This window comes from Hyperolius riggenbachi, chromosome 6 (assembly GCF_040937935.1).
Source record: "Hyperolius riggenbachi isolate aHypRig1 chromosome 6, aHypRig1.pri, whole genome shotgun sequence".
Classification (NCBI taxonomy): Eukaryota; Metazoa; Chordata; class Amphibia; order Anura; family Hyperoliidae; genus Hyperolius; species Hyperolius riggenbachi.
In genome coordinates this window covers 285,220,264-285,245,173 of record NC_090651.1, presented here as the reverse complement: position 1 = coordinate 285,245,173, position 24,910 = coordinate 285,220,264, and the positions used below count along the sequence as shown (strand labels likewise).

The window sequence follows — 24,910 nt, the reverse complement described above, 5'->3', positions numbered from 1 at the left end:
ACATGAAAAACATCCCCTGGGGGGTACTCACCTCGGGTGGGGGAAGCCTCCGGATCCTAATGAGGCTTCCCACGCCGTCCTCTGTCCCACGGGGGTCTCGCTGCAGCCCTCCGAACAGCCGGCGACTGTGCCGACTGTCAGTTCAATATTTACCTTTGCTGGCTCCAGCGGGGGCGCTGTGGCTGCTTTCCTCTCCGAACTACACGGAAATACCCGATCTCAGTCGGGTCCGCTCTACTGCGCAGGCGCCGGAAACTTGCGCCTGCGCAGTAGAGCAGACCCGACGGTGATCGGGTATTTCCGTGTAGTTCGGAGCCGACAGCCGTCAGAGCGCCTGCGCAGGAGCCAGGAAGGTAAATATTACGTCACGGCTGCACGGAGGGCTGCAGCGAGACCCCCGTGGGACAGAGGACGGCGTGGGAAGCCTCATTAGGATCCGGAGGCTTCCCCCACCCGAGGTGAGTACCCCCCAGGGGATTTTTTGAGGTTACAGATCCTCTTTAACATCTCAGTCATTTTCAGCTTATGCATCCGAGCAATGTTCACCTGCCATTCATTAGCCTATAACTTTATCACTACTTATCACAATGAACTGATCTATATCTTGTTTTTTCCGCCACCAATTAGGCTTTCTTTGGGGGGTACATTTTGCTAAGAGCCACTTTACTGTAAATGCATTTTAACAGGAAGAATAAGAAAAAAAATGAAAAAATTCATTATTTGTCAGTTTTCGGCCATTATAGTTTTAAAATAATACATGCCTCCATAATTAAAACCCACGTATTGTTATTGCCCATTTGTCACGGTTATTTCACCATTTAAATTATGTCCCTATCACAATGTATCGCGACAATATTTTATTTGGAAATAAAAGAGCATTTTTTCCGTTTTGCATACATCACTATTTACAAGCTTATAAAAAAAAAATAGAGAGAAATATTTCATCTTTACATAGATATTTAAAAAGTTTAGACCCTTAGGTAAATATTTATGTGTTTTTTTTTTTTTATAGTAATGTTTTTTTTTGTTTTTTTTTATTAAACATTTTATGTGGGCATTTTTGGGAGGGTGGGATATAAAAGTGTTTTATTTGGGGAAATATTGGTGTATTGTAATGTTTTTGGGCATTTACTTGTAGTTTTACTTTTTGGCCACAAGATGGCAATCTCGATTTTTTTTTACATGACGTCACTCTAAGCGTACAATGTACGCTTAGAGGGACACCGCTTCAGAAAGAGCGAAGCTTCCGAGAGAAGCTGTCGCTTTTTCAGCGGGGGAGAGGAATCAATGATCGGGCTCCATAGTCCGATACATTGATTCCGTGGCTACCGACTCCGCGGCCGGGAGTGCGCGTGCACGCGCGCGATCGGCCGCGGGAGCGCGCCTGTCCTCCTTGACGTTTTTATACATCAAGGAGGACAAAGTGGTTAAAAACACAAATTAAGCTTGTTTGCAAACACTGAAAATGTAAACTGATGGTGATAAATTATGTGACCAACACTGCTTCTATTTGTGGACTTTTGTCATTCTACACTCGCTAAAACCAGGTTGGGTTATTTTGCATCTGTGTGCAAAGTTTTGGTAGCAGTGGCTTCTTCTTAATCCTATCCATGCATGCTAAGCTTTTGTTGACATTCCGTCTTGCAGGTTTGAATCCCTGGGTGTAATCCAATTCACTTTTTCTCCTAAGTAGAGATGGCCTAAACCAGGGGTGCCCACACTTTTTCGGCTCGCGAGCTACTTTTAAATTTGCCTAGGCCAGGAGATCTACCAGCGACCTAAATGCTAAGAACGCCCCCCCCCCCCCTCCGGCGTAGGTTAGCCAGGTATATGTGCCTGCAGCATAGGTTACAGGCCCTCAGTATAAGTTAGCCTGGTATATGGGCCCTCAGTATAGGTTAGCCAGGCATAGGGGCCCCCAGTGTAGGTTAGCCTGGCATAGGGGCCCCCAGTGTAGGTTAGCCTGGCATAGGGGCCCCCAGTGTAGGTTAGCCTGGCATAGGGGCCCCCAGTGTAGGTTAGCCTGGCATAGGGGCCCCCAGTGTAGGTTAGCCTGGCATAGGGGCCCCCAGTGTAGGTTAGCCAGGCATAGGGGCCCCCAGTGTAAGCTTAGCCAGGCATAGGGGTCCCCAGTGTAGGTTAGCCAGGTATAGGGGTCCCCAGTGTAGCTTAGCCAGGTATAGGTACCTGCAGCGTAGGTTAGCCAGGGTCCTCTGGACTCTTGGAACCTCCGGCAGGCAGGCCCCTCACCAATAAGAATGTCGGGGAGAGGACGGCAAGACGCGGCGAGGAGAGAGGCGGCGCAGCCGCTACGTCATGGCTGGGGGCGGCGCCGGGCATGTTACAAGCACGCACGTTGCAGGCTGCCCGGCGCCACTCCCAGCCATGACGTAGCGGCCGCGCCGCCTTTCTCCTCCCTCTCTGCTCGCCGCGTCTTCTGACTCTTCTCCCCTGCATTGTTATTGGCCGGCAGCTAAACATGCTGCTGGCCGCAAAATTTAAAGAGACGCGGCCAAGAGGCCGCGATCTACCAAGAAGGCGGTCGCGATCTACCGGTAGATCGCGATCGACGTATTGGGCAGCCCTGGCCTAAACGGTTCGCCGGCGAACTTGTTTGCGCTACTCTCAGCGGTTCGCGTTCAGCGCGAAATGCACTTTTTTTTCAAAAAAGTTTGTGTTCGTATTTTTCCCATAGACTTTAATGGCGCCGACTTAATAGCCAAGCCTCATTACATGCTATAAACACCAACTTTGCAGGGTATGTTAATAGGGACAGTGGGTATATGAGGAACATTTTTTTTTCAAAAAGACCTTATAGTTTTTGAGAATTTTTTTTTTAAAAACACACGATTGGTTCACACGATGGCCAGGGGCCCCGGACATCTCTCACTGGCCGGGGCCCCAAGGCCAACACATGATACCTGGAGGGGAGTGCAGGTGGGCCTGGACCTCTCACACCCAGGCTCTGGACCTCTCACATCCAGAAAACCCACCAACACTGCCTCCATACTGAATGCTAAATTCAACACACACAAGCAATAGAACACAGCAGTACATGCATCCAGCTACATTTGAAATTGGTCAGCAGGTGCTCGTCAGCCAATCAGGATGCACTGTCATACACCCTTTCAGCTCTAGGACATGGCGGACAGGTGAGCGGTTAGGGAGGGACCCCTGTGGGAGGGATGCCTGCACGGGGCGGTCCTGCTAGCGACGCAATCTTGCGATGGCGTCCAACTGAAGCCTCCCACCTGAATGCTAATGGCTGCTAGATGTGGTATGGCAGGTAAAGGGTGTATGACAGTGCATCCTGATTGGCTGACGAGCACCTGCTGACCAATTTCAAATGTAGCTGGATGCATGTACTGCTGTGTTCTATTGCTTGTGTGTGTTGAGTTTTTGAGAAAATCGATTTTAAAATTCTCCTTCTGACCGTGGGAAAATTAAACGCCCGCCGACTTTAGCGGTTAATAGCAAAGTCCCCTTACATAGTAGAAACACCAAATTTGCAGAGTACATGGAGGGGGGCAGTGACTACAAGACGGACGCATTCACAGCTATACTAACTGGTTCATCATGATCCGGTTCTTTTTAATGAATTGAATCAAATGAATCAGTTTTCATTCGATTCAATTCATTAAAAAGACGCATAGCTGTCAGCTTCCGCTGTCTCTCCCCACCTGCCTTCACCTGTCACCCTCACCTAGCCTTCTTAAAGGGGACTCCCAGATGCCACCATGAACCCCCCCCTCAGTCGGCCGGGGCTCCGCATTCTGGCTATCCCAGCCTGCATGGGAGACAAATGGTCAAGAACTGTCATTTACACATTTAAATGTATACTATTTTTCTTTGAAGTTTTAAAATCAATTTTCTCAAAAAATATAAGGTCTTTTTTTCCTATTGTTCCCACTGTTCTTAACATTCCCATGCAAATTTGGTGTTTATGGCATTTAAGGTGGCTTTGCTATTAACCGTTAAAGTCGGCGGCGGTTGGAACATTTCCCACACTCAGTACGAGATCTTTAAAATTGATTTTCTCAAAAAGTATAAGGTCTTTTTAAAAAAAAAAATTCCTCTTGTAGTCACAGTCACCCTGCAGGTGTTAGACCCCTTGAAACATCTTTTCCATCACTTTTGTGGTCAGAAACAATGTTTGTAGTTTTTCAAGTTCGCCTGCCCAATGAAGTCTATTGCGGTTCGGGCTAACTCGAACTTTTGCGTAAATTCGTGTTCGAGGTTCGCGAACCGAAAATCTGAGGTTCCAGCCATTTCTACTAAGTTTTCTCCTAGATGATATTTTCACATCTTATCAAAAATGCCTTTTAAAGGATACCAGAGCCGATACCAGCGCATCCTGTTTACCTCCGACACTCGCCGTTCTACTCCTCTCAATCCCGTTCTTGCCGACTTGGACATACTACACCTCGCATGTACAGTATGTCTGTTCTGCTCCCCTGTGGCCATGCAAAGTGATGCCACAGGATAGGAGCACGCTCGCTCCTCCCGCGTCTCCAATCAGCATGCACACTGGAGCACAGGAGCGAGTACAATTCTGTCCTGTGACATCACTGCGCCGCAATAGGGGAGCAGAACAGAAATACTGTGCATGCGCGGTGCAGTATGTCCAGGTTTGGAGTAGCCGAAGTCGCCGAAGAGAATCTGATTGAGTGGAGGGGAACAGGAGGCGTGGTAAGTATTTGATTATGCCCCCTACCCACTACAGCTTCACTTTTTTACCAGATCCTTTTGGCTCTGGAATCTTTTAAGCCACCAGCAACCAAGAAAATACCATATATACTCGCATATAAGCCGACCCCCCAAGTTTTACTCCAGGAAGCAGGAAAAAGTAATTGACTCGCAAATAAGCCCACCCCTAGTATAATTAGCCAGATGTGACCCCAATACTAGGCAGTCCCATTCCCCACAGCCATGTGTGCCCAACAATGCTAGGCAGACCCCCTTCCCACATTGTGATCAGAGTATTTAGTAGTGACCTGCTATGCAAAGACAAGCAGGTCCAACAAACTTGTCACAAGAATATATTTGTTACAGCAGACTGAGAACAGCAATGGTGCCTCCCTTGCTATTTAAAACAATAGGGATCAGAATGATTCTCTTCAATGTGATTTCCCCCCCCCAACTGTGCCCATGCACCCCCTCTCACCCTAGTACCTCTGTGGCTATTTAAAAATGATGTACCCCCGCTATGTCCGTGCCCCTCCCTGCTGGAATGGTATATGCATATAATTGTTTCCTGCCCGAGTCTCTGCCCCCTACCCCCGTGATTTGCAAAGCTTTCTGCTCTTACTTGTCCAGTCCTGAGCCCCCATAATGGTGTAGAGGGGTGCCGAGTGCCAGCATCACATGTCCGGAGCCCCGTAAGCTGTCTGCGGGTAGAGGAGAGCTGAGTATCAGCATCACATGTCCGGGGATTCCCTTCTTCACTGTGTCTCAAGACGCCACTAGATGGCGTCATAGATATGAGACACAGTGAGAGTGTCAGAGAAGAAGGGAATCCCCTGACACATGATGCTGATACTCAGCTCTGCTCTAACCGCAGACAGCATCACGGCGCCCCGGACATGTGACGCTGGCACTCTGCACCCCTCTACACCATTACGGGGGCTCAAGACTGGACAAGTAAGTGCAGGAAGCTCTGAAAATCACAGGAAAGAGATTCGGGGAGGAATCCGCTCCAGTCAGAGAGGAGGCAGATACCGCAGGGGGGAAACCAGTTTTTACATATACCGCTCCAGCGGAGGGGGCACATACCAGAGCGATGGGGGGGTCACTTTAGCATCATCCATCATGACTCGCATATATGCCGAGACCCCCACTTTTGGGCCACTTTTTGAGTGTCAAAAATCCGGCATATATACGAGTATATACGGTACTCAGAATAATTTTGACAGTGCTTTTTCCACCTACTTTTTAGTACTTTTTCAGTTGCAGAGGTCTGAAAAGTTATTTAAAACAGAGTGGAGCAATTAACTTCTACCGGTAGGAGAAAACTTGAATTGAATCGATCCGTTTGCATGGGTTTACTACACACAGTCTGGTTTCCTTACACATGTTAAAAAAAAATCATAAGAATACATGAATTGGTTTGTCCCCACAATCTGTTATTGGACTTCTTTTTTACACTACTACTATTTGTCTTTCTCAGTTGTTTTATTCACATTACATTTTTAATTGTTCAGTACAAGGCAGCATATTATTAGCACATTGCACAAGAAAATGAAAGGCCAGGGACACTAAATGAAAGGCACCCCTAATATAATAGTGGGATGCGAAAGTTTGGGCAACCTTGTTAATCGTCATAATTTTCCTGTATAAATCGTTGGTTGTTACGATAAAAATGTCAGTTAAATATATCATATAGGAGACACACACAGTGATATTTGAGAAGTGAAATGAAGTTTATTGGATTTACAGAAAGTATGCAATAATTGTTTAAACAAAATTAGGCAGGTGCATACATTTGGGCACTGTTGTCATTTTATTGATTCCAAAACCTTTAGAACTAATTATTGGAACTTAAATTGGCTTGGTAAGCTCAGTGACTCCTGACCTACATACACAGGTGAATCCACTCATGAGAAAGAGTATTTAACCACTTAAAGACCAGCCAACGCTGATAGGCGGTGGCTGATCGTTTGTGGGTTTCCATGGAGGGTGTCTCTGTGAACTGCCCGCGAGCCTCCGATCGCGGCTCACAGGCTAAATGTAAACACGCGGGGAAGAAATCCCCGCTGTTTACATCATACAGTGCTGCCGCGCAACAGCGCCGTAAAGGAGATCGCCTCTGATTGGCCGGGGATCGCCGGCATCTGATAGGCTGATCTCCGTCCTGTGCCGCCCACAGCGAGAGGGAGGGAAGAAGAGGGAGGGCGGAAATCGCTTTGGAGGGGGGCTTTGAGGAGCCCCCCCGCAAGGCACAACAGAGCGGCGGCGATCAGACCCCACCAGCAGGACATCCCCCTAGTTGGGAAAAAAAGGGGGGGGGGAAGTCTGATCGCCCTAGCTAAATCACGATCTGTGCTGCTGGCTGGAGAGCCCACGCAGCACAGATCTAACAAAACACCTCTGGTCCTTAAGTGGTTAAGGGGGTCACTTGTAAGTTTCCCTCCTCTTTAAAATTTTCTCTGAAGAGTAGCAAGTGTCTCAAAACAACCCTCAAATGACCTAAAGACAAAGACTGTGCACCATCATGGTTTAGGGGAAGGATACAGAAAGCTGTCTCAGAGATTTCAGCTCTTTCCAAAGTTAGGAACATATTGAGGAAATGGAAGACCACAGGCTCAGTTCAAGTTAAGGCTCGAAGTGGCAGACCAAGAAAAATCTCGGATTGACAGAAGTGACGAATGGTGTCAACCCACAGACCAGCACCAAACACCTACAACATTATCTTGCGGCAGATGGAGTCACTGTGCATCATTCAACTATTTGGTGCACTTTCCACAAAGAGAGGCTGTATGCGAAAGTGATGCAGAGGGAGCCTTTTCTCCGCCCACAGCACAAACAGAGCCGCTTTAGGTATGCTAAAGCATAGGTTCTCAACGTGTGGTACGCGTACCCCAGGGGGTACTTCTGAGGGTTCCAGGGGGTACTCGGGCTTGATATACTTAAAGTGGACCCAAATTAAAAATACAAGATTTCAGAAATAAAATCTATTTTCTAAATTATAATAATAAATAGCAGCCTTTTTTCAGCTGCATGATGACAAATAAAAAATATTTTACATTTATTGGAGGAACCCATCCCTTCCTTTCATATTTCCGGGACAGAATCCGGCAGACTGGTGGAATAGATGTATCAAAAAAAAAAGGTGAGATGGAAGAAAAAGTGGGTATGACCCGATTGTACACAAATCACAGATGGTGGAATAGATGGTGTCCGGCAAAGGAGGAATTGCTAATGGCTGCCACCTGTATAACCCTAGTTATGAAAACAGAAGGGTGAAAAGCATGCACTGAAATGCTCATAGGCTTGAATGAGTGTTTATTTATCTTTGTATGTGTCAGAGTGGTGCAACTCAATATTTTGAATTAAAAAAATGTTTGGTTTGGGTCCACTTTAACCAAGAATAACAAATATAGAGTTTTAGAAAATAATAAATCTTATTCAAACAATACCAAGTTAGTATTTTAGCTAATTAAAAGCAATAGTAAATGCTTGGAAATTGTTTAGAACCAATTATGTACTAGGATTAAATATATATTTGTCAAGGGGTACTTGTGATGTTTACTATGCTAGGAGGTACTTGGTGAGTACAGGGTTTTAAAGGGGGTACATACCAATAACATGTTGAGAAACACTAAAGCACATTTGGACAAGCCAGCTTCATTTTGGAATAAGTTCCTGTGGACTGAAACTAAAATTGAGTTATTTGGGCATAGCAAGGGGCGTTATGCATGGAGGAAAAAGAACACATCATTCTAAGAAAAACACCTGCTACCTACAGTAAAATATGGTGGTGGTTCCATCATGCTGTGGGACTGCGTGACTAGTGCAGGGACTGGGAATCATGTCAAAGTTGAGGGAGGCATGGATTCCACTCAGTATCAGCAGATTCTGGAGACCATTGTCCTGGAATTAGTGACAAAGCTGAAGCAGCGCCGGGGCTGGATCTTTCAACAAGATAACGACCCTAAACACTGATCAAAATCCACTATGGCATTCATGCAGAGGAACAAGTACAACGTTCTGGAATGGCCATCTCAGTCCCCAGACCTGAATATAATTGAAAATCTGTGGTGTGAGTTAGAGAGCTGTCCATGCTCGGAAGCCATCAAACCTAAATGAACTCGAGTTCTTAGAGATGTTTTGTAAAGAGGAATGGTCCAAAATACCTTCATCAAAACTCTCACCTACAGGAAGCGTTTAGATGCTTTAATTTCTGCAAAAGGAGGATCTACTAAATATTGATTTCATTTTTTTTCCCAAATTTATGCACCTGCCTAAATTTCTTTAACCCTCCTGGCGGTTTGCTAAAAATCCGCCAGGGGGCAGCAAATGCGGTTTTTAAAAATTTTTTTTTTTTCATGTAGCGAGACAAAGTCTCGCTATATGATAGCCGCTGCTCAGCGGCATCCCCCCAGCCCCTCCGATCGCCTCCGGCGATCGGAGATCAGGCGATCCCGTTCAAAGAACGGGATCTCCTGGAGGGCTTCCCCCGTCGCCATGGCGACGGGGCGGTATGACGTCACCGTCGTCATCGATGTCGTGACGTCAAGGGGGACTCCGATCCACACCACAGCGCAACGGATCGGCGGGTAGTGGCGGCGATCGGGCACTGCACGCAGCTAGCATAAAAAATTATGCAAATCGGCGCCGCGGGGCCTGAGCGGTGCCTCCCGGCGGCATAGCCCGTGCTCAGGGGCTTACCGCCAGGGAGGTTAAACAATTATTGCACACTTTCTGTAAATCCAATAAACTTCATTTCACTTCTCAAATATCACTGTGTGTGTCTCCTATATGATATATTTAACTGACATTTTTTATCGTAACAACCAAAGATTTATACAGGAAAATCATGACGATTAACAAGGTTGTCCAAACTTTTGCATCCCACTGTACATCCTCTATATCTAATAAACACTTATGTGTAAGAATGGTGAGAATAACTTACCTGATCTCCTAGGGGCAGCTTGTCTTGAGATCCTGGGAGCAAAACAGACTCTTCTGCTGGAGAGTCTGGCTTCATTTCCACAACTATCTGCCCTTTACTTCCAGGCTTGGTTCTATAAACATATTTAGAAAAAAAGGAATGTTTAAGAAGCAGAGATTGAAAGCTAATCTGTAGTAAAAAAAAAAATAAAAAACAGATATTTAATTATGGAGAGGGAAGGCTCTGGATCTATTGAGCCTTCCGTATCCCGTGTTGGTCCGCTCCTTCCTGCTCTGTCCCCCAGTAAGGATACGCCGCCGCCAGTAGCCCCTGGAAACCCAAGTGCTTCCAAAGATGGGGCAACTCCAAGGGACATATGCACTAAACTGCATTAAAGTAAAGGGGCCCATACACTGGTCGATTTTGGCCATCGATTGATCAATCCATTCTATAGAATTGATTGATCGATCAGAAATCGATTCTATCAAAACTATATAGCAAACGATTTGTGGCCGATTTTCGATTATCTGACAGGATGGCAGCAGATCGATGGCCCATAGAGTTGCAATGGATCTAGTGGTCCAATAATGCATTTAGATCGATTTCCAATAGATTTCATTCTGAAATCTATTGGAAATCTGTTCCTAGTATGTGGCACACATCGGATAGATTCCTGTCAGATTCGACCTGACAGGCATCTGACTGAAATCTGATGGTTGAATCTGCTGCAAATCTATAAGTGTATGGCCATCTTAACCCTGTGAGATCCCCAGGAGAACATGAATATACTTACTTTGGTCGAGTGAAGCTTCGTGATACTGCGCAAGGTATAGTACTTCACATACTACGTGAAGTGCACTGGGGAAAAATGTCAGTGCTATATTAATGCATAATACAGTATAATACAGTGAAATATATATGGAAGAATTTGCTATTGGGACTCCTTTGCTACTCTACTACCATCTGTATTTCTATGTACAATGCAAGGTAGCATTTCATTAGTGCAATGCTCAAGGAAAGGAAGGGTAGAGGACATATACTGTGCATGCACAAAGAAGTGCGCGCTCACGCATACGCAGTACGCAGCTGACTGTCCTTGGGAGCTCTCGGAGAAACAAATGCCTCTGAAGGTCCCTAAAGGCATATTTGACCAGTTGGTTGAATACATACAACGGGGGTGACAACACTGGAATGAGGGCGCAGTGAAGGCACAAGAGCCTTCCCTCTCCATAGGTGAGTATCAACCTTTTTATAAATTTTCACTTCAGTATCACTTTAATAACTCAAGCATGTCATGTCATGAATATAATCTCCTAAAGCTGACCTTGGGTGTGATAAGGTAAAACCCACACTAAGATTTTAAAGCAGAATTAAAGAAAACCTGTAACCAGAAAAACTCCCCTGGGGGGGCACTCGCCTCAGGTGAGGGAAGCCTCCGGATCCTATTGAGACTTCCCCCGTCCTCCTCGGTCCCACGATGGTGGCGATAAAGCTCCCCGAACAGCGGGGATGTAAATATTTACCTTCCCAGCGCAGACGCAGTATCGGCTCTCCGTTCGGAGACAGGCAGAAATAGCCGATCGCTGTCGGGCAGCTCTACTGCACAGACGCAAGTCTTCTGCGCCTGCGTAGTAGAGTGGACCCGACACAGATTGGCTATTTTTTCCTATCTCCGTGAGGAGAGCCGCAACAGCGCCCCCGCTGGAGCCAGGAAAGGTAAATAAATCAGCGCTTATAAGCACTTGTCAGGCTTGTCGAGGGAGGATTCCGGGACACTTCGGGGAGCCAGCGCTGGATTGCCTGCAGCTGCAGGGGAGGGGGAAGCCTCATTGGCACCCTGAGGCTTCCCCCTCATTAGGTAAGTACCCCCAAAGGGTAACTTTTATTTGTTACAGGTTCTCTTTAAACTCTTGCACAGGAGAAAAGGTAAACACAGAGAAATTCACCCTGTGTGTGTTTACAGCGAACAGCTTGTTTGATTTTCCATAATCTGCAAGTAAACAGCAAGTGTAAATCAAGCCTGTCAGCTCTGTCTGAACTCTGCAGCGTTCTGGTAGTTAAGTTGTGGAATGCCCTATAGGAGGAGATAGTATTGGTAAAATAAAATAAATGAATTCATCAAAGGTCTTACAAACATTTCTTTCAACAGAAAACTAAGTGATACTGTGACAAATTAAATCCAGGGAAGTGATTCAACTGCCTTGCCCGGAAGGAATTGTCCAATGGTAACTACAATTCATGCTCCCTCCCCCCAGCAAAATGTTGATAGCTCGCTCTCTCCCACCAATGAACTCAACCCTTCCCTTGCCTCCCCTTGGTGCCCTTCATGGCCTTTAGGCCCATCTCACAATGGTCATGGAGCAAGTGTGGCCATCGTGATCTTCACACCCATAACAAGTGTAGCCACAAAAACACCTGATCTGAAGTGTAACCCCCTGTATCAGAGGAAGGGAAGGTTAGTAGTTGGGGGCCCCCCACAGCTCTGGTTCCCCCTACAACTGCAGGCGCTGCTCCCCTATAGTAACACCCCTCTCCCCTACATGTTCATAAATGATATTCTCGGTCGTAGTTTTTTATACATTATAGATGATGATAAAGAGCAATATGGTAATATTTAAAGTGGATCCGAGATAAACTTTTACACATTGCATAATTGTGTTCCTTTCATATAGTTTATAGGGCATTCCTCAAGTCAAATACTTTTTTGTTTTAATACTCTAATTCCCTATAAACTAAACAAGCCTCGCCCACAGCTTTTTAGAGTGCCTTGGCACTGTAGCAATGGTTTATGGGAGCTCAGTCTGGGCAGGAGAAAGAGGAGGTTACTAGCCAGAGATTTCAGAGGCAGAGGGGAGGAGTGAGGAGGAGAGGGGACTGAATTTGTCATATTACACACAGGCAAGATGATAGCATCTCCAGCCCTCAGCCTGTGACAAGCAGAACATGGCTGCCCTCATTGTATCACAGGAATAAATAATCGTAAACTATTGAAGCTGTTTGCAGCTAGATTTTCTGTGTAAACTATCTAAACTTTAGATAAGATATATAGACAAGTTACTTGTAATAGTTAGTTTTTCATCTCGGATCCACTTTAAAGAGGAACTTTAGTCTATATAACAAATCAAATGTTACTTACATTTCTTTTTTACCAGAGCGTCCACATGGAATTTGTCCCTTTTTGTAGAGAAAGTACAGCACAGCCCCCAGAACAGCCAGGGCAAGGATACAGATAATGACAATTACAATCAATACACCATAACTTTTATCACCGTGGCCTTCTGCAGAAACAAAAAATATAAAACTCAGCATATTACTAGTTACATGTTTCTTGTTTTTTTCTACTTGCGTCATAATAAATCATCAAGGAAGCAGAACAGATTCCGGCATTCGATTCAGGAACACTTATTTACCACGGTACAAAATTACAACAGGTTAAAACCGACCACCTGTGTCAACAGCTGTTTCGCGTGTCACCTCGCCTCCTCAGGAAAATCAGGCTATTTATTATGTGTAATAATAAATATTTTTAAATTGGATTTCAAGTCCAAGGAGAAGGCTGAAGGTCAAACACAGGAGGTCAGATGACTAGCAATTCAAGGGATAGGCAAATTCAAGGTCAGGAACCAGCCAACGGTCCTACATAAGAAGATCAGTCAGGCAGGCGGATAAACCACGGATGAGACAAGAGTGGTTTCTTGGTCACTCTTGTCTCATCCGTGGTTTATCCGCCTGGCTGACTGATCTTCTATGTCAGTACAAGCAGAGGTCGACACAGACAGGAATCCAAAACAAGGTCGCACACCAGCAGCTTAGCACACAAGCAACTAACCGCTTTGACAGACGGGCCAGCGCTTTATTGAGGCTGGGATCAATCAGGTGGGGAAACAAGCTCATAGGCCCACAAAATAACAATGGCTAACCGGCCACTCACTAATAGCTAATCTGAATTCCCCTGAAGCTGTTAGCACTGCCGCGGGAATTCATCAAATGGGTGTGTGCCCAACTGTAAGGGCACTGGAAATGCTGTGTGGGTCCAAAGAGGAGGCTGACTGGGTTGGCTTCTGGAAGAGCCAGATGCAACGCTGGAGCTCTGGCTGTGTGACTGCATAACAGAATCTTAAATTGTGCCCACCCTTTCCAGCCTAACTAAACTGCTACTATTGGACAATTGTCTTCATATCTGGTCATGTGATATTAGTGACAGGATGAATGGACATTGGTCGGTTAGAGTAGAACAGCTTTTTTGTTTCCTGTTCCTGAGATAAACTGTACTCCAAGGTCCCATGTATAGGAAGCATATGTACGTGTTTCCCTTAAAGTGTAACTGTCAGGCATAAAATCAAAAATCATTTCTTTATTTTTATCTGGAAAACAAGTAATAAGGATGCTAACCAGGCAATCCAAAAGTTAAAATCACTATTACTTAACTTGTTGATAAATGATCATTCCTCAGTTTACCTGACTCTTATTTGGTACACAAAAAGGAAGTTGCAGAACATGCTGGGTTGTCCTTTTTTGCTTCTCTACTTCCCCTCAGACTTAACTAATGCAGCCTGATTGGCTGAAGCCTCTTTCCCTCCTGTTTTCCTCTCCTACATCTCTGTTCCTCTCTGGCCAATATTTCTCATGCTAAGACAATGCACTTTCTATAGTTAAGGGTAGACTATGCATACACAATCAGGCAGAGGAGAGTAAGGGAGGAAATTACATCAGGATTGGCTTCAAAATAGCCACAGTTAAAATGAGAAATATTAAGAAGGTTTTTCTCTTTTTTTAATGTAGAAAAATCACTAGAATCAAAACTTGGACAATGCAATACATATGTTATGTAAGTAGAGCAAGTATTTATCTACTTATATATGTGGTTTTTTTTCTGAGACTCGCTGTCTATCAATCACTACAGAGGGAGTACACAATGGCTCCATATCTGGAGAGGCTACACCACCACAAAGACAGACAGACCCTGAGCCTGTACCGTCTGAGCGCCCACAACCTGGAGGTAGAGAAAGGGCGGCACAGACAGACATGGAAGCCCCGGGAGGAGAGACTGTGCAGACAATGCGACCAGGAGGTCTTGGAGGATGAGGCCCGATTCCTGCTACACTGCAGCAAATACACACCTGTGAGGACCGCCCACTTCCAGAGACTCTCCGCCCACATCCAGGATTTTACCTCCACAGATGAAGAGAGGAAACTCTACATCCTACTGGGGGAGGAGGAAACAACCGTGCAAATAGCTGCCCGATATGTCACAGCCTTCCACCAACTGAGAGGAACATGATACCACATGGACTGTATTCCCCCCAATACCCCCCTATGGACTGTATATCCCAGTCCCCCATGCTGTCCCTTACATCCTCCACACACCTATGGACTATATACCCCAACCCCCTATATCCTTCCCTTATTCCCACAATCTCCCCTCCCCATGTTAATGTTTTGTTTTGCTTTGGCAATGCTAAATGTATTTGGTCCTGCCAATAAATCTTTTTTGGATTGGATTGGATTGGATTGGTATGGCTGACAGCTCCTCTTTAACAACCAGTCATATCTCCATATAACAGACAAGTCCTTATCATTTATATCTATACATGTATTCAGGTTATTATGCTCATTTTTGATGCAGTTTTGCTTTAAAATTTAAATTTGTTTACCTGGCTTACGGGGAGGTTCAACGGTTTTCTCTACCGGCGCTGCAAAAGAAAATGAAAATCCTAATTAAATTCACAAAGGTAAGTTTTAAAGTGGGGCTATGGAAAGAAGTGATGTACCGCATTCCTGCCTGTTCTTTCTAAAGGTTTCCTTTAAAGAAGCTTGATCTCCGGTGAAAACACAATTTGTTCTTGCCCACTCTGCCAAAGTGTGAACTATGATTGGACTGCAATGTTGGTGCAGCCACTTTCTGAGCGTCAGCTTTTACTGGTTGCTATGGGGCATGCATCATTTTCCCGACCTGACACCCACTGGCAGCACTTTGTGTCGGATCCCAAAGAGATGCTGATTTACATAAGTTTGCGATTTTACCGCAATTCCGTGAGCGATTGCAATTTGACCCTGCATCCCATTAGTGCCATCGCTCCGGGATCGTTCCACAAAATGCTGCAGCCCGATCACTGAGCAAAAACAACAAGAGCTGTGGTGGAACCACCCTCATAGGGTTCCACTGCTGTAGCTCTTTGCTGGTCGCCGGCGATTAGCAAACGCTACTAAAGCACTGCTAGTGGGTCGTAGGCCTCCCTTTTCCTGGGACACTGGGCAGGGGAAATCCTAGCAACTTTCATTGTGACAAATTCACCTAAAAGTGCAGTTAAAGTGATAGCGTGATGTGTTAAACCTGAACTCGTATAGTACCAATTCCACTCGCAAGTTGCCTTTATTGTCTTTTTCTTTTTTTCACAGTAAGGGTTAATACTTTAGGACAGAAACATGAAATCTGGGCACTATTGAGCTGTGGAAGTTTGGGCACCACCACAGACTCCCATACGGTCTCTACAGGAAACATACTGCAATCTGGAAGAATGCAGCAGGTTTGGACCTTGCGATTGTTGGATATTATTTTGTTGGGAAATATGGAACATGCAATGGACCAGGTGAATGAACTATAAAAACAGCTTGTGGTGTCTACAAGAAACCAAGATCAAAGAGTGAGACTCTCTTGCAGATCTGGTGGTGTTAGCCTTAAGGATGAACTGGTGGTCAAAGAAGGGGACCCTTAAAGCATAATACACAATAGGCTTCCTGTTAGGGATGCCCTCTTGTCCATCAGATCCAAACGCCACCTGGCTCCATAAACAATGATCTTGGTTAAATCAATAGGCTTCCTGTTAGGGATGCCCTCTGGGCCATCAGATCCAAACACCACCTGGCTCCATAAACAATGACCTCTGTTGAAACAATAGGTTTCCTGTTGACAAGATAAGCAAGAAGCCGGGAAAGGACAATATAACACCCCAGCAGGAGGTCGGTCCTTTGATGCATTAAAGGACCGACCTCCTGCTGGGGTGTTATATTGTCCTTTCCCGGCTTCTTGCTTATCTTGTCAACAGGAAACCTATTGTTTCAACAGAGATCATTGTTTATGGTCCGGACCCCAAACACCTGTATGATCAGGGTGCCCCCTGGTGGACAGATAACCAACATCACAGGACTTCATGAGTGAGGGGATAACACCATCTAGTGATCCAAGACGTAACTGAGGAGGAGACCAAAAGGAGGCGGAATGATACCTGAGCTAGGGGTGGTTGTGTGGGTGTGTGTATGTGAATGAATGAGTTTCAGTGAGAGTTTTTAAGAGGCAGCAATAGCAACAGCAGCAACAGAAGGAGCAGCAGCAGCTTAAGACCAGCAGCATAGAGAGACAACAAGCCTCCATTTTGATGTAAGCAGCAGCCATCTTGATTAAGATATAGAGTGCCTGCATTGATACGCAATTAGTAGATAGGACTAGAGGAGCGCCTTATCTTGTAACTTTGCTGTCTACTTTGTTATATTTTTCTTTAATTTGGAAGAACAATAAATAACTTGATTACAACCAAGGACTGTTATTTACGCAAGTAGACTAGGAAACCAAGTAGCAGATATATCAGCGATACATGTACTGCAATGCAGCATACGGATCTGTTAAAAATAGCAAGTGGAAGCACAAACCATTTTTAACATTAGATCGGTTTGCATGTTCTGCGCTGCAGAAAACGTACCGCACAAGATTTGACTGTTTGCAATTGCTATCTGTATTTATATGCACTGTTTCTTCCTCACACCAGGTTTTACTTGTCCTGGATGCCACACACTACTGCACTATTTTTACACTTTAGTCACCGTTATATACTGAACCTGTGTTCAATCCCTGAGGGGGCTCTATTTCATGAGCACCTCAGGTGATAGTATAAAAATGCTGGTATTATAATTTATTACTATTTGGTGCTATCACGTGAATATTTATATGTTTATTGACATGAGTGCCGTAGGTATTATGATCTTTCTTTAATGTTTTTATTCCTGGTTATAGTGTTAAATGACTTAATAAAATGTCTTCATATTTTAGTTAGTAAGTGTAGTGCTGTTTCTGGGCTTGATGTACCGAACAGGTAAGTTTTCTTTAGAAGTAAGAATGGAGTCTAATGGAGTTCACTTTTATGGAAATCGATTGAAATTAAAATCGGACATGTTGGACAAAATGGATCTGGCAGGTAAATCTAACAGGAAATTGTATCGTGTGTACCTAGCATAAAACCGAACTACTGTCAACAATTCCTTTTTTTGTTTGTTTTTGATAGAATAAGTACAGTGAGGCCAGATCCGCGCTTTTCTGAGCGCTTTGTGATAGATTAGCGCTTTCTGAGCGCTTTTTAAAAATTTCTCCTATTTACTTTCATAAAAATTGCGGTAAAAAATACGTAAGAATCGCCGCGATCGCGTATGCGAAAAAAATCGCAGCAATTTATAGGCAATTTGTACAGTGATTTTAATGAAACTGAATGGGAGACATTTTTAAAAAGCGCTAATCAATCGCGAAGTGCTCAGAAAAGCACTTATAGTGTGGATCCGGCCTTAGGGAAGAAGGAACACAAATGCTGCCAATTTATACTCACATTTGGAAGGTGCTATGTGATAGTTTACTGTAGTCTTGGCAGAACTTCAAACACTATTCACACGTTCAATTGTTTGTATGTAAGCAATGTGCACACATTCACTTGTTTGTGAGCATGTAAGCACTGTGCACACATTCACTTGTTTGTGAGCATGTAAGCACTGTGCACACATTCACTTGTTTGTGAGCATGTAAGCACTGTGCACACATTCACTTGTTTGTGAGCATGTAAGCACTGTGCAACCATTCACTTTTTTGTGAGCCTGTAAGCACTGTGCACACATTCACTTGTTTGTGAGCATGTAAGCACTGTACACACATTCACTTGTTTGTGAGCATGTAAGCACTGTGCACACATTCACTTGTTTGTGAGCATGTAAGCACTGTGCACCCATTCACTTGTTTGTGAGCCTGTAAGCACTGTGCACACATTCACTTGTTTGTGAGCATGTAAGTACTGTGCACACATTCACTTGTTTGTGAGCATGTAAGCACTGTGCATACATTCAATTGTTTGTGAGCATGTAAGCACTGTACATACATTCACTTGTTTGTGAGCATGTAAGCACTGTGCATACATTCACTTGTTTGTGAGCATGTAAGTACTGTGCACACATTTACTTGTTTGTGAGCATGTAAGCACTGTGCATACATTCACTTGTGTGTGAGCATGTAAGCACTGTACATACATTCACTTGTTTGTGAGCATGTAAGCACTGTGCACACATTCACTTGTTTGTGAGCATGTAAGCACTGTGCATACATTCACTTGTGTGTGAGCATGTAAGCACTGTACATACATTCACTTGTGTGTGAGCATGTAAGCACTGTACATACATTCACTTGTTTGTGAGCATGTAAGCACTGTACATACATTCACTTGTGTGTGAGCATGTAAGCACTGTGCACACATTCACTTGTTTGTGAGCATGTAAGCACTGTGCACGCATTCACTTGTTTGTGAGCATGTAAGCACTGTGCACACATTCACTTGTTTGTGAGCATGTAAGCACTGTACATACATTCACTTGTTTGTGAGCATGTAAGCACTGTGCACACATTAACTTGTTTGTGAGCATGTAAGCACTGTACATACATTCACTTGTGTGTGAGCATGTAAGCACAGTGCACACATTCACTTGTTTGTGAGCATGTAAGCACTGTGCATACATTCACTTGTGTGTGAGCATGTAAGTACTGTGCACACATTCACTTGTTTGTGAGCATGTAAGCACTTTGCATACATTCACTTGTGTGTGAGCATGTAAGTACTGTGCACACATTCACTTGTTTGTGAGCATGTAAGCACTGTACATACATTCACTTGTGTGTGAGCATGTAAGTACTGTGCACACATTCACTTGTTTGTGAGCATGTAAGCACTGTGCACACATTCACTTGTGTGTGAGCATGTAAGCACTGTACATACATTCACTTGTTTGTGAGCATGTAAGCACTGTACATACATTCACTTGTTTGTGAGCATGTAAGCACTGTGCACACATTCACTTGTTTGTGAGCATGTAAGCACTGTACATACATTCACTTGTTTATGAGCATGTAAGCACTGTGCACACATTCACCTGTCTGTGAACTTCAAACACTATGCAGACATTTGAAAATGACTTCCTGACTCCAGTAGGTGACTCAGTGCACCATAACTGAACACAGCATCTGATTCACTGTAGAATGTATAACCAACAGCACTATTTTTTCTTTTTCAAGCAGAGGCAGTGTAAAAAAACTCATACAAAACACACATTGACTTACTCTCCATCTCCAGGAGCAGAATAAAAGCTGTGCTGCTGTTGAACATATTTTGGACCATACATTTGAGACTTTTGTTGACAAAGTCTTTTTCCACCAACAGGCTGAGTTCACTGCTTACTTCATAGTCACTGATGTTAGAAGTGACAGCCTGAGATGTTACCTGTCAGACACACAACAAGAAGCCAGTGATTAGCACAGCAGGAAACACAACAGCATTTAGAGAGGCACCAACCATATGACATAAATACACATGCAGCACTGACTTTTCATATCTTTAGCATTTTAGACACTTTCTTTTAAAGCTGGACTCTGGGTATATAAATGCTCCCACTACCTTAGGGCTGCCAGTTTGCCCTGACCACAGCAGACTGTAAGGCTGGATCAGACGCAGATCATCCACAAGGCATACCTCCCAATTTTTTAAATAAGCCACACCACTAATCACACCCCCAGCACACCCCTAGTTCTGCATGCATACCATAGAGATTTAATAAGAAAAATATTTTTTTTATAATTGAAAACCATACTGGTCCTTTCTATCCTGATCTTGGTTCATTTCCTACATATTAAAGGACTAATGTAGGGGGGTAGAGGGAAAAAAAAGAGTTGAACTTACCCGGGGCTTCTAATGGTCCCCTGCAGACATCCTGTGCCCGCGAAGCCACTCCCCAATGCTCTGGCCCCGCCTCCGGTTCACTTCTGGAATTTCCGACTGTAAAGTCAGAAAACCACTGACGCTGACATCACCAGGAGCGGACTGCGCAGGCGCAGGCTGTACTGGGCCTGCGCAATGCACTCCTGATGACGTGAGCGAGGGCGTGTGGTGTTCTGACTTTCAAGTCGCAAATTCCGGAAGTGAACCGGCGGCAGTACATCAGTCCGGAAAGAGGGACAAATAAGGAAGAAGGAGGGACAGAATTCCCAAAGAGGGACTCTCCCTCAAAAAGAGGAACAGTTGGGAGCTATGACAAGGCAATCCTAGGCAGTTTCCTAGGGTCTGGGGAGAGTCTAGGGACCTGATGGATGCTAGCACCCAACAAATCTTACTAAAAAAAAAGCCAGGTGACCACCAGTGGTGGGCAAAAACTGCTGTGAACTGTCTTCAGTATGTGCTCCTGATCTCTGATTGAAAAATGTCCTTTGAAACACTTTCTACAGCTTCTACTGTTGTAAACGGACTCTACACTGAGGGCTCGTTTCCACTATCACGAATCCGCATGCGTCCAACGCATGCGGATTCGCACATGTAATGCAAGTGGATGGGCCTGTTTCCACTGTAGTGTTGTTGAGGTGCGATTTTTTTCAGCGGTGAAAAAACGCACAAAAGAGCCGCAGAATTCGCCTGCGAGTGGAATGCATGCGAATCGCCGCTAATGTATTTAATAGGAAATTCGCATGCTGTTTTGGTATGCGAATTTTCATGCGAATTCGCATGAAATCAATGGAAAAGCACACCGCATTGCCATGGTTAAATATTGCATACATCGTCACCCTTGTGAATTTTCATGCGAATTCGCATGAAAATTCGCATGCACACGCATGCGAAATTCGCATCCGCATGCGAATTTTGCCGCAGCGATTTCACAACGCAATAGTGGAAACGAGCCCTTACTAGCTCTCTGCTAAAATGCTGGTAACACCTGCAAATTAGTAGAAAGAAATGGCAGCGCATCTAAAACCAAGCTGCACATGATTGAGGGCCCGTTTCCACTATCGCGAATTCGCATGCGTTTGCCGCATGCAAATTCACATAGCCAATACAAGTGGATGGGACTGTTTCCACTTGTCAGGATTTCTGAGTGTTTTCGTCTGCGTGAAAAATCCGCATGGCAGAGCCATCAGAATTCACATACCGCATACCGCTATGCGGGTGTATGCGAATTTTCATGCGAATTCGCATGGAATCAATGGAAAAGCACACAGGCACTCATACACCCAAATGCGAAATTCGCATCCGCATGCAAATTTTTACTGCGACGATTCGCACCGCACAAGTGGAAATGAGCCCTGACACTAACTGCATAGAGCCGCAAAGCCTCTTAAAGACACAACTGTGCTCGTTACAGCTGGGACAGGTGCTACAAACATACACTTAGGCTAGTTACACACCAGGACGTTGCATTTAGGGGACGTTATAGGGCACATAACGTGCCCCTAACGCAACGCCTGGTGCTCTCTGGTGTGGACGTCGGAGTGAGCCGCGTTGTGCAGCTCACTCTGGCGTCCGTGATGCCGTGATGTGTACTCTTGGACGCATGCAGGCATCACGTGGTCCCGCCCGGCCAATCGCCGCACAGAGCGGCCGCTCCAGGAAGTAAACACTGCACATCACTGAGTGCAGTGAATATTATTTAGCCATGTGCCCAGCCGCTCTCCCCTCCTCCACAACATGACTGAGCATGCGCAAACAGTCTAACGCACAGCATGCAGCACTTTGCTGCGTTACAAGTGTTACATTTCTGTGCGTTGGGGGAGCATTACAGGCTGCACTAACGTGCGCCTGTAACGTCCCTGTGTGCAATAAGCCTTATGGAAGATGTTCATTTCCCAAAATAGTTTGCATGCAAAAGATTTCATACTAGACCATAAGTGTAACAATCACCCCTGCGACCCCGCCAGTCGGCTGGAGGAAGCCCCAGGTAAGTAATTACATTTGAAACATATAACAAACAAAATGTAAAGTCAAGAATTGTTCCTTTACCTCCGTGCCATTAATGTACCAAGTAATCTGTGACAAAGGATAGCCATTGGCATTACAGTTTGCAGTCACTGTTTCACCTTCTCGCACATCTAAAACCGATGAAGTCACAAATGCCTGAGGACTTCCTGCAAGAAAGGGAAAAGAGGCAGAAACTTATGAGACAAGCAGATTTGTGCAAGTGGAAAAAGAGGCGGTGCCTGAAAGCAACCATGAGCCTGCAGGCCTGATCGTTTTATGTTCACCTGAGGTGAACACTATGGCCTTACAAATTCAGTATGTAAAATATGCTTAAAGCAAACTTAAAGTGATAAAACGTATGATGTACCGAATTGTATGTGTAATACGGATAACGAATGGAACATTCTTTGTTACTAATGTTCTATTTCTTAGCTGTGCTGCAATTCATCATCTCATACATTGATTTTCACTTTAGGTTTGCTTTAATGATCTGCTTTTAGGTTGCAAAATTCTGAACTCTTCATATCACACAATAGTGAAGGCAGCGGACAGGTTTTTGTGTGATTGCAGTCAGATGCCCTCACCCAATAGACAAATATATGCGCGCTGCGTGTTACAACCAGGACTACAGGATATTATGTCCAAAGTGAATCAGTTCTCCAATGCCAGTGTCCGACAATGAAAGGAGGAAAGGTAGCATCCAGTGCAGCTCTCACAGCGGTGGGATTTGACAAGTATCTGTATCAGAAAAAGGAGAGAGATGAGAACGCCTCTATGGTGCAATACCTTTAATTCAGTTTGCAAATTGCAAAAATAAATGCACGTACAAGATTGCATACATTCGCAAGCATATCTCACATGCTCAATACTGCACTCCTCGGACGTCGACCGTGGCCATAATGACGATACGTTTTCGACACGCCAGTGTGTCTTTGTCAAGACAGGATCTTGACAAAGACACACTGGCGTGTCGAAACGCGTCGTCATTTTAACCCGGCACATGGAGCTTGCCTGGACTCCAGACCTACCACGGACCCTTGTTGAGGTCCCCCGCTGTCCACGGGCGACGTCGCAATTTGCAAACTGAATTAAAGGTATTGCACCATAGAGGCACTCTCTTCTCTCTCCTTTTTCAGATGCCCTTACCCGCCTTAGAATGTTTTAATGTAACCTTTTTTGTTTTATTTTTCAGTACATTAACCATTTGAGGACCCACCCTTTACCCCCCCTTAAGGACCAGCGCTGTGCTGAGTGATCTGTGCTGGGTGGGCTCTGCAGCCCCCAGCACAGATCATGTAGCAGGCAGAGAGATCAGATCACCCCCCTTTTTTCCCCACTAGGGGGATGATGTGCTGGGGGGGTCCGATCTCTCATGCCTGCATGTGGCTGGCGGGGGGGGGCAGCTCAAAGCCCCCCTCCGCGGCGAAATTCCCCCCTCCCTCTCCTACCTGCTCCCCCCCCGGAGATCAGGGCTGCACAGGACGCTATCCGTCCTGTGCAGCCAGTGACGGGACGTCCCCTGTCACATGGCGGCGATCCCCGGCCGCTGATTGGCCGGGGATCGCCGATCTGCCTTACGGCGCTGCTGCGCAGCAGCGCCGTACAAATGTAAACAAAGCGGATTATTTCCGCTTGTGTTTACATTTAGCCTGCGAGCCGCCATCGGCGGCCCGCAGGCTATTCACGGAGCCCCCCCGCCGTGAATTGACAGGAAGCAGCCGCTCGCCCGAGCGGCTGCTTCCTGATTAATCAGCCTGCATCTGGCGTCGCTGGTCCTGCAGCTGCCACTTTGCCGACGCGCGGTATGAGTGCGCGGTCGGCAAGTGGTTAAAGTGGACCTGAACTCTTGCACAGGAAAGAAAGAAAACAGAGCCGGCCTTTGGGGGTGGCAAGTGGGGCAATCGCCCCAGGCCCCGCGCCTGAGGAGGCCCCGCACCCTCTGCAGTGCTGGGGAGAGCGGGCATAGTTAAAACTCATGTGTCTTCACCGATGCTCCAGCTACCATCTATTTCCTCTCTCAGCATCTGTGTATTGGTAAAAGCGCCCCCTATGATGACGTGACCGCATGTCACCACAGGGGGGCGCTGTTACCAATACACAGATGCTGGGAGAGGAACTAGATGGTAGCTGGAGCATCGGTGAAGACATGTGAGTTTTAACAACTATGCCCGCTCTCCCCAGCACTGCAGCCACATTATCTAACCTGTACTGCAGGGCACCTACCTATCTAATCTATACTGCAGGGCATCTACCTATATAATCTATACTGCAGGGCACCTAC

General features: G+C 45.4%; 1 protein-coding gene across 1 annotated transcript in view; it reads right to left on the bottom strand.

Annotated features, from left to right (window-relative positions):
* Positions 1-24,910, bottom strand: part of MCAM (melanoma cell adhesion molecule) — a 124,483-nt gene that overhangs the window by 3,837 nt on the left and 95,736 nt on the right. The window contains exons 11-15 of the mRNA XM_068240969.1: positions 22,672-22,796; positions 19,971-20,130; positions 15,265-15,303; positions 12,747-12,888; positions 9,632-9,743 (exon numbers count right to left, since the gene is read on the bottom strand). Of these exons, the coding sequence (XP_068097070.1) occupies positions 9,632-9,743; positions 12,747-12,888; positions 15,265-15,303; positions 19,971-20,130; positions 22,672-22,796 (578 nt within the window). The remainder of the gene's footprint in view (positions 1-9,631; positions 9,744-12,746; positions 12,889-15,264; positions 15,304-19,970; positions 20,131-22,671; positions 22,797-24,910) is intronic.